Source organism: Macaca fascicularis, chromosome 18 (genome assembly GCF_037993035.2).
Source record: "Macaca fascicularis isolate 582-1 chromosome 18, T2T-MFA8v1.1".
Taxonomy (NCBI): Eukaryota; Metazoa; Chordata; class Mammalia; order Primates; family Cercopithecidae; genus Macaca; species Macaca fascicularis.
Genome location: NC_088392.1, coordinates 40,171,886 through 40,186,530, shown reverse-complemented (window position 1 = coordinate 40,186,530; position 14,645 = coordinate 40,171,886). Strand labels below are relative to the sequence as shown.

Genomic DNA, 14,645 nt, shown 5'->3' with positions numbered 1-14,645 from the left:
AGCTGAATGATTCTAGTCTAGAAACCTGTGAACTGGGGGTGGTCTAGACTGTGTATTTTTTACTTCTCTTGGCCCTTGCAGGTGCAAACTATACCTATGGGTGTGAGAGCAGGAAGATGATCACTTATAAATAAAATATTTCAAATAAAATAAACACCTATTAAATCACCATTGAGACTTAAAAATATAAATAGTTTTCCATATGGGTTTAGATATAAGATTTTTAAAAGTAAAACATTATAGATACAGTTGAAGCCCCTGTGTCCTTCTCTGCTCTACCCTTCTTCTTTCAAACCAAATATAACTAATATTTCAATATTAACAGATGTTAGTGTGTTTCCTTCCATCACGTTTTTATACCATTAGTACTTTTTTTTTTCTTTTGAGACTGAGTCTTGCTCTGTTGTCCAGGCTGGAGTACAGTGGCACAATCTTGGCTCACTGCAAACTCCGCCTCCCGGATTCAAGTGATTCTCCTGCCTCAGCCTTCTGAGTAGCTGGGATTACAAGTGTGTGCCACCATGCCCAGCTAATTTTTGTATTTTTAGTAAAGATGGGGTTTCGCCATGTTGGCCAGGCTGGTTTCAAACTCCTGACCTCAGGTGATCTGCCTGCCTCGGCCTCCCAAAGTGCTGGGATTACAGGTGTGAGCCACCACGCCCGGCCCCCTTAGTGCTTCTGTTTGTATACATAAACAATGTATAGAATTGTCTTGGATGCTTCTGAATTTTACATGAGTGGACATAACATTTTACAATTTGATTTTTTCATTCTAATATTGTTTGTGAAGTTTATCCAAAACATAAAGATCTAATCTATTCTTGTTTAACTCTGTATGTAAATCACCATTGCACAAATAGTTTTGCCATTGTTCTGCTGAATAAGTTAAGTTGTTACTGATTTTTTGTAGTTACAAATGGTGCTGAGATGAACATCCTCTGCACTTGCCTTGTGCACATGTGTGTAAGGGCTGTTTTTCAGCAAGTGTTCTAAAAAGTGGAATTGCTGGGTTGTAGTATATGCATTCTCCAGCCCGAACAGATATTATTAAATCTGTCTCCAAAGTGGTTGAACTAATTTTCCATCTTAACTATGGATGAAGAGTTCCCTTTTCCCTCCTTTTCATCCATGTCTGGTGGGACGTTCTTGTCATTTTGTTAGATGTGAATGGGCCCCCTGCTGTTGTTTGAATTTGCATTTCCTGATTGTGTGTGAGATAGGTCATGTTTTTATATGTGTTTAAACATATAAGTCCTAAGGTCCTTAGGGCTTCCTGGGAAAGGTTCTTAAACTGTTATGAATGGGGCTTTTGTCCTGCCTCAGCTCCAGGGTCAGGTGCCCCACACACTTAAGGATTACGTGGTCACGCTACTCACACGCCCCCGAGGCTGCGTGGGGCAGCCGCAAGTTACAGGGAAATGGTTATTAGGCCCTGATTCTTTCTTGTGAGTCTTGGTTGTCCATTTGCTGAGTCTTTGATTTTGACTTGCAGCTGAGTTGCAGTTGCTCTTGCCAATGGATATTTACAGAGCACTGGACTAGAGGTACTTTGAATCATTCCGTTCAAGTTTACGGTCTAGTGGAGGAGTCAACCACAGAAATCAGCAAGCAATTTCACATAGGGCATAAAGTTTTAAAATAAAACGTGTTTTTTTTTTTTTTTTTTTTTTTTTTTTTTTAACTCTATGTTGCAAGAAGTAGCAACACTAACAAAAGCAATATTTATATAAGGACATACTTTGTAACCAGTTGAAAGGCCAAGGGAGGGTTAGGTTAATGAGGGCTCAAGCAGTCAGGGAGGCTTCTGAGAGGCTTGGCCTTGACAGGCAGGTGGCCTTTTGGATAGACAGAGGGAAGCAGGTGGGAGAGGTCTGGCTGAGGCTGCATGAGGCTGAATCATGGAAGCTTCAACGTGAGACACAGTTTAGAGTCCCTGCAGTAGCGATGGGGAATTCTGAAGGCTTTTGAGTCAGGGCATGGCATGAAAATTTCACCCCTGCCTCCTCACCCATCTGCCTTGAATCCAGAAAGCACAGCTGGATTCCCCCTAAAGTTCTGGCTGCATCAATGGTTTCTTTTCCTTCCTAGACTGACATTTTGTGCAGAAGACCCTGAGAACACCAGCATATCCCCAGGCCGGGAGCTCTGGTTTCGCAAGTGTCGGGATGGCTGGAGGATGAAAAATGAAACCAGGTAAGCAGGACGTTTTCATGTGTTCCACCCAGGACATGTTGACGTGATGATCTCCTAGCATGTGCTGGGGATGGATCTGGGTGCTAGGGACATAGCATGAACAAAACAGATTAAAAATCTCTTCAAGAAGCTGGGCCAGGCATAGTGGCTCACTTCGGGAGGCCGAGGCAGGCAGATCACCTGAGGTCAGGAGTTTGAGACCAGCCTGGCTAACATGGTGAAACCCAGTCTCTACTACTACTACTACTACTACTACTACTACTACTACTACTACTACTACTAGTACTACTACTTCTACTAAAAAGCTGGGCGTGGTGGTACATGCCTGTAATCCCAGCTACTTGGGAGGCTGAGGCAGGAAAATCGCTTGAACCTGAGAGGCGGAGGCTGCAGTGAGCTGAGACCGCAATATTGCTCTCCAGCCTGGGCGACAAGAATGAATCTCTGTCTCAAAAAGAAAGAAAGGGCTGGCTGCAGTGGCTCACGCCTGTAATCCCAGCACTTTGGGAGGCCAAGGCAGGTGGATCACGAGATCAGGAGGTCGAGACCATCCTGGCTAACACGGTGAAAACCTGTCTCTACTAAAAATATAAAAAATTAGCCGGGTGGGGTGGCGGACGCCTGTAGTTCCAGCTACTTGGGAGACTGAGGTAGGAGAATGGCGTGAACCCGGGAGGCGGAGCTTGCAGTGAGCTGAGATCGCGCCACTGCACTGCAGCCTGGGTGACAGAGTGAGACTCTGTCTCAGAAAAAAAAAAAGAAAAGAAAAAAAAGAAAGAAAGAAGGAAAGAAGCTGACCTTCTGCAAGGAGATAAAGAAGCAAGTGAAATACTGTAGATATGATGTTGGAAGTGTTAATGTCTCTTCTGCATTTTGTCCTGCCTCAACCTGTAGGGGTTCATTGCACATGACCCTACTGGCATGAGATTGTCTCTGTAACTAAGTCCCTGGGTTGGTGCCCCTGCCTGCCATCTTTGAAGTATCTTTTTTTTTCCTTTGAGACAGGGTCTTACTCTGTTACCCAGGCTGGAGTGCAGTGTCATGATCCTGGCTCACTGCAGCCTTGACCTTCCCAGGCTTGGGTGATCCTTCCACCTTTGCCTCCTGAATAGCTGGGACCACAGGCACATGCCACCACACCGAGCTAATTTGTGCATTTTTTGCAGAAACAGGGCTTCACCATGTTGCCCAGTCTGGTCTTGAACTCCTTGGCTCAAGTGATCCGCCTGCCTCGGCCTCCCAGCGTGCTGGGATTACAGGCGTGAGCCACTGTGCCTGGCCCCTGCCATCTTTGATTGACATCTTCTCTGTAATAACCAGAGCTGTGGGAAGGTGCCTAAGGGCTCCTAGCTTCCTTTGGCCACTATGTCAGGGTTGGGAATGGGGTGGGAGACAAAGAGAAGCACAAAGCATATTCTCCTTTCTTAGGTTTTCTAGAACTCAGGTGAGTGTGGGCCTAATTCTCCCACACACTTTTTTTTTTTTTTTTTGAGACAAAGTCTAGCTCTATCGCCCAGGCTGGAGTGAAGTGGAGTGATCTTGGCTTACTACAGCCTCTGCCTCCTGGGTCCAAGCAATTCTCCTTCCTCATCCTCCCGAGTAGCTGGGATTACAGGTGCTTGCTACTATGCCTGGATAATTTTTGTATTTTTAGTCGAGACAGGTTTTCGCCATGTTGGCCAAGTTGGTCTCGAACTCTTGACCTCAAGTGATCCGCCCACCTTGACCTCCAAAAGTGCTGGCATTACAGGTTTGAGTCACTGTGCCCGACCCCAATCCTCCGCCTTTTTGAGAAACAGAAATGCTCATGTATGTGGAGCTAAGTGAGACAAAGGGGTTGTCATGCTTCACTATCCCCTCGTCCCGTGCTGCAATCCATGATTTCAGATGTGAGGAAGGCCCATCTCCTGGTGTGAGGCAGTGGGCTCATCCTGGGGAACCAGCCACGTGCCTTCTAAGCCGAAACACCTGCTAAGGAGGAAGGGGACTGTCTCCCCACACCATGCCTGTCCCCACCCCTTGCTCTAACCAGGGTACTAGATAATAATAGTGCTGTGGTACACCTAGCACTTAGCTTGGGCCCAGCCTGCACCCAGGGACTTACATAATGATGTTTATCATCAACCCCACTAGGCAGGGGTTGTTATCCCTGTGTACAGATGAGGAACCGGGGCTCAGGGATATGAAGTTTCTCTCCCAAGGCCCCCAGCGCTGGCAGAGGGAGTTGAAGCAGGTCGGTCTACTCCAAAGCCTGCACTCTTGAGCACCGAGGCTCCATGTGCTCAGATGAATCACCTCGCCTCTGTCTGGGTAGCAATTATCAGGCAGCTGTGCCCATGCTCCAGGGTCCCCTGTGATGAACCGTTTGCCACCCCCGAGGCTGGGCTGCATCCCAGCTGCTCTGTCTCCTGTTTAGGAGCTGAACATGACCACAAGCACCATCATCACAGGACTCGTGCCATCTAATTAAGGGACTCGGTCTAGTGTAGGCTCATATGATTTTCTACTATTATAACAATTGTAAATCTTTATGTATTTAAATGTATACATTTCAAAGTGTTTCCACATATATTAACTTCATTGATCCTCCAGACAACCATGTAGATTGGACACACCCAGAAAAGATGGCTAAGGAAGGTTATTCTTTTTTATTGAGACAGGGTCTTGCTCTGTCTCCCAGGCTGGAGTATAGTGGCAGGATCACAGCTCATTGCAGCCTCGACCTCCCTGGGCTCAGATGATCCTCCTACCTCAGCCTCCTGAGTAGCTTGGATTACAGGAATGCGCCACCATGCCTGGCTAATTTTTGTATTTTTTGTAGAGATGAGGTTTCACCATGTTGCCCAGGCTGGTCTCTATCTCCTGGGCTCAAGTGATCTACCTGCCTCGACCTCCCGAAATGCTGGGTTTGCAGGCATGAGTCACTGTGCCAAGTCAGGATGGCTATTCTTCTGATAAAGGCTAAGATATTTATTCTTCTTTCCCACTTTGGAATTCATATACCTGAGAACTCTATGACTCACCTTCTCACTACTAATTTTAGAAAACAAGCTGTCCTTTCCATTTCCCTAAAAAACAATAGGAGCCCAAGTAATAAATGAACATTAGGAAGTCATAGCATCATATGTAACATGTTCAGCATCCTCCCTCCTGACATGGATGCTGTTCACATGTTCACTGATAAGGAGCCTGAGATTCAGACAGGTTCAGTGGTTTGTTCATGTAACTGAGACTAGAATCCAGGTCTCCCAACTCTCAGTCTTGCCCCCTTCCTACCAATACGGTGTCTCTCTTGTATTTCTAGATCAAGGCAAGGAGGATGCTTTGATGGTTCTCCCCACACTTGTGTGTCTGTGATTGTGTGTGTGTGTGTATGTACGTGTGTGTTATGAGTGGATATTGTGCTAAATATGTAAATGCGAGAACTGTGATGTACTCAACTCAGGGTCCAGAGAGTGCTGCAGCATGATGTTTCTCAAAGTGCATTTGTGGCTTCTCAGGTTAGGAGAGAAGGCAGCACTCAGGACCTTGTCCATTTATTCTGAAAGGAATACAGGTAAAATAGTCCTATGGAGTGTCAGAAAGTTTGGCCTTGAGGTTGACAGAGCACACCCTGAATACAGGTTTGCATGTTTGCTGGTACGTGAGCTAATGAATGCCACTCTCACATGGTTTCTTTCAGTCCCACTGTGGAGCTTCCCTGAGGGTGCCCTGGCAAGTCTTGCCAGCAAGGCTGGAAGACTGCCTGCTATCCAAGCACACGGAGGAGAGTTACTGCTGAGGACCCACCAATGGGAGGATTCTTCTCAGCCTTGACCCTGGAGCTCCGGGAACAGCTGGTCTCCTGTGATGGCCGGGATTCCTCGTGGGAGGGGACCGTACGCTGCTATAGCTCTTGCTGCCTCTCTTGAATAGCTCTAACTCCAAACCTCTGTCCACACCTCCAGACCACCAAGTCCAGATTTATGTGTAAGCAGCTGGGTGCCCGGGGCCTCCCGTGCACACTGGAGTGGTTTCTCAGTTGCTGGGTGAGCCTGTACTCTGCCTGACAAGGAATGCTGGCTCCGAAGAGGCCCTGTGTAGAAGGCTGTCAGCTGCTCAGCCTGCCTTGAGCCTTAGTGAGAAGTCCTTCCAATGGGAGCTGACTCTTGTCAGAATGGCAGGCCTGGTATCTTGTTCAGACCCTGACTGTTGGGGTTCTCATGGGTTGCACTGACCACACTGGTTACATCTTAGCCATTCCGTCCTGCTCCCCAGCTCGCTCTCTGAAGCACACATAATTGGCTTTCTTATTTTTCTGTTGTTCATTTTTTTTTTTTTTTTTTTTTGGAGATGGAGTCTTGCTCTGTGGCCCAGGCTGGAGTGCAGTGGCGCAGTCTCAGCTCACTGCAACCTCCGCCTCCCGGGTTCACACCATTCTCCTGCCTCAGCCTCCCGAGTAGCTGGGAGTACAGGCACCCGCCACCATGCCCGGCTAATTTTTGGTAATTTTAGTAGAGACAGGGTTTCACCGTGTTAGCCAGGATGGTCTCGATCTCCTGACCTTGGGATCCACCCACCTCGGCCTCCCAAAGTGCTGGGATTCCAGGCATGAGCCACCGCGCCTGGCCTGTTGTTCATTTTTTAATTGAGCAAATGTTTATTGAACACTTAAAATTAGTTAGAATGTGGCAGTGGATATATTACTGAGCCTCTCCATTTGGAACCCAGTGGAGTTGGGATTTCTAGACCCTCTCTCTGTTTGAATGGTATATGTGTATATGCATGGGGAAAGGCACTTGGGGCCTGGGGGAGGCTATAGGATATAAACATCAGGGACCCTGAGGCTTTAAGTGGTTTCTATTTCTTCTTAGTTATTATGTGCCACCTCCCCTGTGAGTGACATGTTTGATCACTAGCAGAATAGCAAGCAGAGTATCATACATGCTGGGGCCAGAATGATGGCTGGTTGCCAGATGTAACTGCTTTGGAGCAAATCTCTTCTGTTTAGGGAGATAAAAGGTATGACATATGTAATACACATCTGTGTACACAGAAACCAGCACCTGCCAGACAGAGCTGGTTCTAAGATTTAATACAGTGCTTTTTTCCTCCTTGAAATATTTTGTTTTAATACCAGTGCCTTTTCTTGTTGAACTTCTTGAAAAACCCACTGATTCTAGATCTTGATTTGAATTAATACACACAATATCTGAGACACTTACACTTTTCAAAAGATTTGTGTGTGCATTACCTAATTAGAGTAGGGGGAGAAGGGCAGCTATTATTATCCCTATTTACAAAACCGAAGCTTAGTGAGGGTCAGCCACACGCCTAGACTTACATACCTAGTTAGTGGTGCAGCAGGGAGAGGACTCAGATTTCCTGGAGGCAAAGTCTGTCTCTGAAACTCCATGAAGATGTTTGCAGCCAATTCCCACCAATATGCCCCAGATGTGAGACAACACAAGGACTTTTTTTTTTTTTTTATAGAGCCATCCATAAAATCCTAAGCCCTTTTATTAATGTATAACCAGGAGAACATCTGTGCCAAGGGGTTGGACTTTTTATGTCTGATATTCGGGAGGAAGTGTGATACCAAGTTGGGGAGGAAGAATGATTTTCTTTGTACTTAGGTTTTCTAAGGACATTGTTTTAATCTGTATCGTGCCAAAGTTGTATCACTGTTAAACTTCTGAAGACATAACCAGTTGAGTCTTAATTCAAGATAGGTTCTCAAGCCAATTATGTGCTTCTCTTGTTTCTGTGATTGCTTTCTAGCCAAAGTGAAGCTTGTATAGGTTGAGTATCCCTTATCCAAAATGCTTGGAACCAGAAGTGTTTCAAATTTTAGATTATTTTCCGATTTTGGAATATTTGCATATACCTAATGAGATATTTTGGGAATAAGACCCAAGTCTAAACACAAAATTCATTTATGTGTCATTTACACCTTATCCACGTAGCCTGAGGGTAATTTTATACAATATTTAAAAAAATCGTGTACATGAAGCACAGTTTGTGGTGAGTACTTATGTGAAGGGTTTTCCCACTTGTTTTCTTGTTGGTGCTCAAAAAGTTTTGGATTTTGGAGTATTTCGTGTTTTGGATTTTTGGATTAGGGATGCTCAACCCATATTATTGGCTGTACATCCTGGCCACTTCTGACTTCTGTTTTTACTCGTGGAAGCTTTGCGAATTGAATTCTCAGTGGGTTGTATATTTATACACCTGGCTTAAGCCTTAATTGTATATAATGATGCTTTTTAAAAAATGCTATTTAGAAGACTATTTATTTCTCAAGTGTATATAATGTATAAAAACAAATATATGGTTAGTTTTTACGTTAGGTTAACCAATTTCAAGATTAAAAGTTTTAAATAGTAAAATAATAAAAAATTATAAAGTTCTTAATGGTCTGGCAACTCAATTCTTGTTTTTTTTTTTTTTTTTTTTTTTTTTTTTTTTTTTTGAGACAGAGCCTCTCTCTGTCACCCAGGGTGGAGTGCAGTAGCAATCTTAGCTCACTACAACCTCTGCCTCCTGAGCTCAGGTGATCCTCCCACCTCAGCCTCCTGTGTAGCTGGGATTACAGAGATGTGCCACCATGCCCAGCTAATTTTTGCATTTTTAGTAGAGATGGGGTTTTGCCATGTTGGCCAGGCTGGTCAGGCTGGGTTTGAACTCCTGGCCTCAAGTGATCCGCCTGCCTCAGCCTCTCAAAGTTCTGGGATTACAGGCGTGAGCCACCGTGCCTGGCCAGTTCTTAAAGTTTGAAAGAATTATAGCTGCCCCAATGTAGAGCTTGACAAAAAGTTACTCTAATATAAGGCATATTCTTTGACACTTATTGTTGGCAGAAGTGGACAGCAATTCACTAAAGAACCAGAACAAGAACATCATTTCACTAAAGACGAGAAGAAAAATTATTTCAATTGTAGCAGCTTGAAGGCCTGAAGGTGGATGTTAGGAAGAACAGGGAGCATGGCTGGACATTGGTGAGCATTAGTGAGATTATTAGGTTTGGTTGAATGGGAACTAGATATCAGTGACCTAGACCAGAGGGAAGCTGATTTCTCTATTGGTTAAAGTCCCAGCTGGTAGTAAGGCTCTATTCTACAGGCCAAGAGGGGTGCAGGTTCTTAGTTTTTCACTGTGCCATTCATAGGGTATTCCTCACATCCCCACAGCCCAGGGATCCCCCACTAGGTCTCCTACCAGCCGATGGAAAGCCAGAAAAGGGAAGGGATGAACAGTCTCCTCTTAAAGACATGACTGAGAAGTTGCCTACATTCTATTGGCCGGAAATGAATCCATGGTCACATGACAGGCTGAGAAATACAGTCTTTATTTAGGGTGCCCATAGGCCCTGTTGAAGATCCAGTTACTATTATTTATTTATTTATTTAAAAGTGACGTATAATAATTGTACATATTTGTGGGGTAAATAGTGATGTTTCCATACATATAAGGTGTAGTGATCATATTGGAATAATTAAGCATATCCATCCTCTCAAACATGTATTGTTGCTTTGTGTTGGGAACATTCAGTATCCTCCTTATAGTTACTTGAAACCATATTTTATTAACTCTAGTTACCCTACAGTGGTATAGGACACTAGAACTTATTCCTCCTTGTAACCTTGTTTGTTTTGTTTTGTGTGTGTGTGTGTGTGTGTGTGTGTTTGTGTTTTTTTAATTGAGACGGAGTCTTGCTCTGTCGCCCAGGCTGGAGTGCAGTGGTGCGATCTTGGCCCACTGCAACCTCCGTCTCCTGGGTTCAAGTGATTCTCCTGCCTCAGCCTCTCAAGTAGCTGGAATTATAGGCATGTACCACCATGCCCAGCTAATTTTTGTATTTTTATTAGAGACAGGGTTTCACCATGTTGGCCAGGCTGGTCTTGAACTCCTGACCTCAAGTGATCCCCCTACCTCAGCCTTCCAAACTGTCAGGATTACAGGTGTGAGCCACTGTGCCCAGCCACTAGCTGTAATTTTGTATCTTTTAACAATGCTGTCCCTATTTCCCCTTTCCCCTTACCAATTACTATTTATTAAAAGGGAAATTGGATCTTGCCATCCGTTTATCAGGAATTAATTTTTCTCTGCTAAGGCCCACGAGATAGACCAGAGTACCATTTAAATGATTAAATCCTGTAGTCAATTTTTAGTAATCTTAAACTGATCTATGACTATGAAGTATAATGCATTACATCAGTTTGACTTTATTTCTGGTCTTGTGTGAAAACATTTTAAAATGAGAAGGGAGCTCTCTGTAAGGGGCTTTAATGATGGTGGAAACTCCACTGTCCATCTTTACCAAGGACATTCGGAAACCAGGCTTGATAATGGCTGTAGGGAGTTGGGTTAGACAATAAGAGGTAAGTTCTTCATTTAGTTCAGATGTCAGAGGAAAGCAGAAAATGGTGTCTCTGGCATACTAAAGAAAATTGTTGAAATTTCCCAAAGGAAGAGTCATAACCTGGTTGACTTCAAGTTCCTTGTTGGACTTGGGGGTTCAATTACTAATTAGAGTCAGGGGAACGTCCACAGACTTCCTTTGACTCTCCAAACAAGCTGAAGCCCCAGCTCTTGGAAGGGTGGATACAAAGTAGGTACTAGAACAGTCTTTGTCATCAAATATGGTATTTCTCAGGTGTCACCTCTGTGTTCAGAGCTACCCTGAGCCCTCTGCCATGTAAGCTCTATGATGGCACAGATTTTTATCTGGCTTGTTTTCTGCCATTGTCTTAGAACCTAGAATAGTGTCTGGAACATCATGGGTGTTCAATGAATATTTAAATAAATAGATGAAGTTGGATATAAGAAACTAGGTGCTTAAACAGGCAGCAGGTAGTCTAGGAAAAGAGCAGTTAGTTTGGAATCAGAATTCTTGGTGGGTCATCCAGCATTATGTGAGCTTTAGGCTAACTAAATATAGCCTTTCTGAGACTCTGTCTGCTCATTTAAGAGACAGAGACAATACTGCTCAGGGTTGCTGTGAATGTTAAAGGTACATGGTGAAAAAGAAAATATTCATGTTTTGTAAACATTTGAACTGATAGGAGGACAGTGTGAGACAAAGATACAATAAAAAGAAAATCCTGGCTGGGCACAGTGGCTCACCCCTGTAATCTCAGCACTTTGGGAGGCCGAGGTGGGAGGATCATGAGGTCAGGAGTTCAAGACCAGCCTGGCCAATGTGGTGAAACCCTGTCTCTACTAAAAATACAAAAATTAGCTGGGCCTGGTGGCATGCACCTGTAGTCCTAGCTACTCCGGAGGCTGAGGTGGAAGAAATTGCTTGAACCTGGGAGATGGAGTTTGCAGTGAGCTGAGATCACGCCACTGCACTCCAGCCTGGGCAACAGAGTGAGACTCCATCTCAAAATAAAATAAAATGGAATAAAATAAAATAAAATAAAATCCTTTCCATGTATATGTGGAAATTTTATATATGATAAAAGGTGCCTATTAATCTTTGGGAAAGGAATGGATGGATGATGAGAAAGTAGGCTCATTTAATACAGAGAAACAAAATTAGATCCCTATCTTAACATGCAACAAAGATGAATTGCAAAATACCCATTGGGTACTATGCTTATTACCTGAGTGACAAAATAATCTGTACAGCAAACTCCTGTGACACAGCATTTACCTATATAACAAACCTGCATATGTACCCCTGAACCTAAAATAAAAGTTAAAAAAACCATCAACCCCCCAAAAACAAAAATAAATTCCACCTGAATAAAAGGTATAAATGTGAAAGTCATCATGTTAATAGATATTATGAAGTATAAATTCAAAACCTGTATAAAAACTGAAAAAGTGTAAAATGTCACAATTAGAATAAGAAAATTTAAATAGAACAACAAATATTAAATAAATTAAAATGCTAATAAAATGTACTCCATAGGGCTGGACACGGTGGCTCACGCCTGTAATCCCGATACTTTGGGAGGCCGAGGTGGGTGGATCACCTGAGGTCAGGAGTTTGAGACCAGCCTGGCCAATGTGGTAAAACCCCTTCTCTACTAAAAATACAAAAAATAGCCAGGCATGGTGGCGGGCACCTGTAATCTCAGCTACTTGGGAGGCTGAGTCAGGAGAATCACTTGAACCCAGGAGGTGGAGGTTGCAGTGAGCTGAGATCATGGCACTGCACTCCAGCCTAGGCGACAAGAACAAAACTCTACCTCAAAAAAAAAAAAAAAAAATAGTGCCACAGAAATGTCCATCCAGCAGGTGGACAATTACCCTTTTGTCAGCCGTTCCTCTGTTACTGACCATCAGATCCACATTTCTTTTCTGTCCACCCTGGTCCCCTGGTGCCCCCTTTCCTGGCCCCGTGACATATTGTCATGTGACTCCAAGCATTTCAGCCCCTCATACCCGTCAAGTGCTCCATTTTCCAAATGCATTTGACTTCCTACTCCCTTAGCCCCAGCTCTCTGGTATTCTGTGTAGCTGACTTCCACAAGGGATCTGTTGGGAGCTTGTAACTGAACTGAAGTCACACACATTGTCAATGGCTAGTCGGCCTTTACCTGGCCCAGAGTTGTCTGCGTTGTTTAAAGAAGACATTTGTTAATCCAAACTAATCTTTGATTTGCATGGAGACAGTAGAGTAAATCAAAAGGAAAGCTTCCTCTCCCTAGAAAGCAAACTCAGAAAAAACAAACAAACAAACAAACAAAGAACAAGAAACAAAAGGAAAGGTTCCTGTTGGGGTAGGGAAAGAGTGGAGCAGGGCAGCCGCCTTACACACAGGCTTGGGAATCTTTCTTCTCATCGAGGCCCCTAACATATTCCTGATTTTCACAGTTGATTTCATTCCTTCCCTCCTGAACTTACAGAGCCCTTCAGTAAACACCAGTATTTCTCCCTCCCCGCATATGCCCAGTGGTTTCCATGGCAGCAACAGTTGCCATAGAGAGGTGAAGAGAGGTGTTGATGCCCTCTTTTATAACTGTGGGTTATCTATAAATTGGGGGTGGCCTCTCCTAAAAAAGATTAATATGTAAATAAAAGGAATAAGAATCAAACAAATATAAATCAGGGCTCAAGTCATTTGTTTTCCTAAACCTCTGTGGTTATCCATACTATTTAACCTTGACTTTGCTTAAATCATACCGGTGTGTGTGTGTGCAGAGGGGAAGGGCTACAAGAAGAGTCTGGAAGCTAGGACAGGTCTGAGCAGGTGAGGGCTCAAGCCCAGAGGCTAGCTGGGGCAGCAGGGAACAGAGTTATCTGGGCCATTTGCTAATTATCTCAGCCCAGATGAGTCCACACGTCCACACGCTGTGTGGTTTAATACCTTCACCAGAGGCGAATGGTTTTGGACTCACAAGAATTGCTCATGGCCAGAGGCAATGGACAGATGCCACATGAGAAAAGGCTGAGGCCAGGAATAGAGGCAGGATTATCTCACTGGAATGGAGAAGCTAAAATGACATTATCTTTCCTTCTTCCCTGGTTATCATCCCAAGGCAACTTCAGTGGGCTTGTTTTGAAGTCAAAGCCTCAACTATTTATTGTGAGGGAGAGCACTCCATCATGACCTCAATAATTCATTTTCATTTTCCTGCCAGAGATGTCAGTCTTACTATTCATCCTGTGTCCTCTATTAGATACACAGAGCTTCCTCCTTCTGCTTAGGCTGCCCCAAATTCCATATAGGATTCTTTTTGATCAGCTAAAAAGAGGTCCTAGGAAATGTGGCTTCACAACCCTGGGGTTTGTTTCCCTGACTTGCCTCTCTCTCTCTCTTTTTTTTTTTTTTTTCTGAGACAGGGTATCGCTGTGTGGCCCAGGCTGGAGTGTGGTGACACCATCACTGCTCACTGCAGCCTCGACCTCCTGGGCTCTAGCAATCCTCCCACTTCAGCCTCCCAAATAGCTGGGACTACAGGTGTACTCCACTATGCCTGGCTAAATTTTGAATTTTTTTGTAGAGATGGGGTTTTGCCATGTTGCTCAGGTTGGTCTCAAACTCCTGGGCTCAAGCAATCCACCCACCTTGGCCTCCCAAAGTGCTGGGATTACAGGCATGAACCATCGGGCCTGGCCATGCTGCCTCTATCTCCTTCAAGGTAAACTTCCTCTTTCCTTCCCCTTCTCCCCGCTTCTTTCTCCTTCTCCCTCCTCTTCATTTTCTCCTTCTCCTTCTTCTTCTCACAGCTTTTTATTGAGTTATAACAGGCACACAATAAACTGCACACAGGTAAATCATATATTTGACATTTTGATACAGGAAATCATCACGAAATGAAAAGCATTACATCAAGATTGTGAACATACCACTACCAGAAGTTTTCTTGTGCCCCTTTGTAATTCTTCGCACTGCACTCTCCCCAGGTTATCTCTGATCTGCTTTCTGTCCTTACAGAGTAGTTGCATTTTCTAGAATTTTATATAAGTGGAGTGTACAGACAGTACGTCCTCTTTTGTGTTTGCCTTCTTGTACTCAG

General features: G+C 44.1%; 1 protein-coding gene across 3 annotated transcripts in view; it reads left to right on the top strand.

The window, feature by feature from the left end:
• The window catches only part of LIPG (lipase G, endothelial type), a 29,452-nt gene extending 20,866 nt beyond the window's left edge, over positions 1 to 8,586 (top strand). For all 3 annotated transcript variants that reach the window (XM_065533846.1, XM_005586734.4, XM_074022273.1), the window contains 2 exons: positions 2,089 to 2,193; positions 5,876 to 8,586. In XM_065533846.1, the coding sequence (XP_065389918.1) occupies positions 2,089 to 2,193; positions 5,876 to 5,897 (127 nt within the window). In that variant the 3' untranslated portion in view covers positions 5,898 to 8,586. The remainder of the gene's footprint in view (positions 1 to 2,088; positions 2,194 to 5,875) is intronic.
• The last annotated feature ends 6,059 nt before the right edge of the window (positions 8,587 to 14,645 follow it).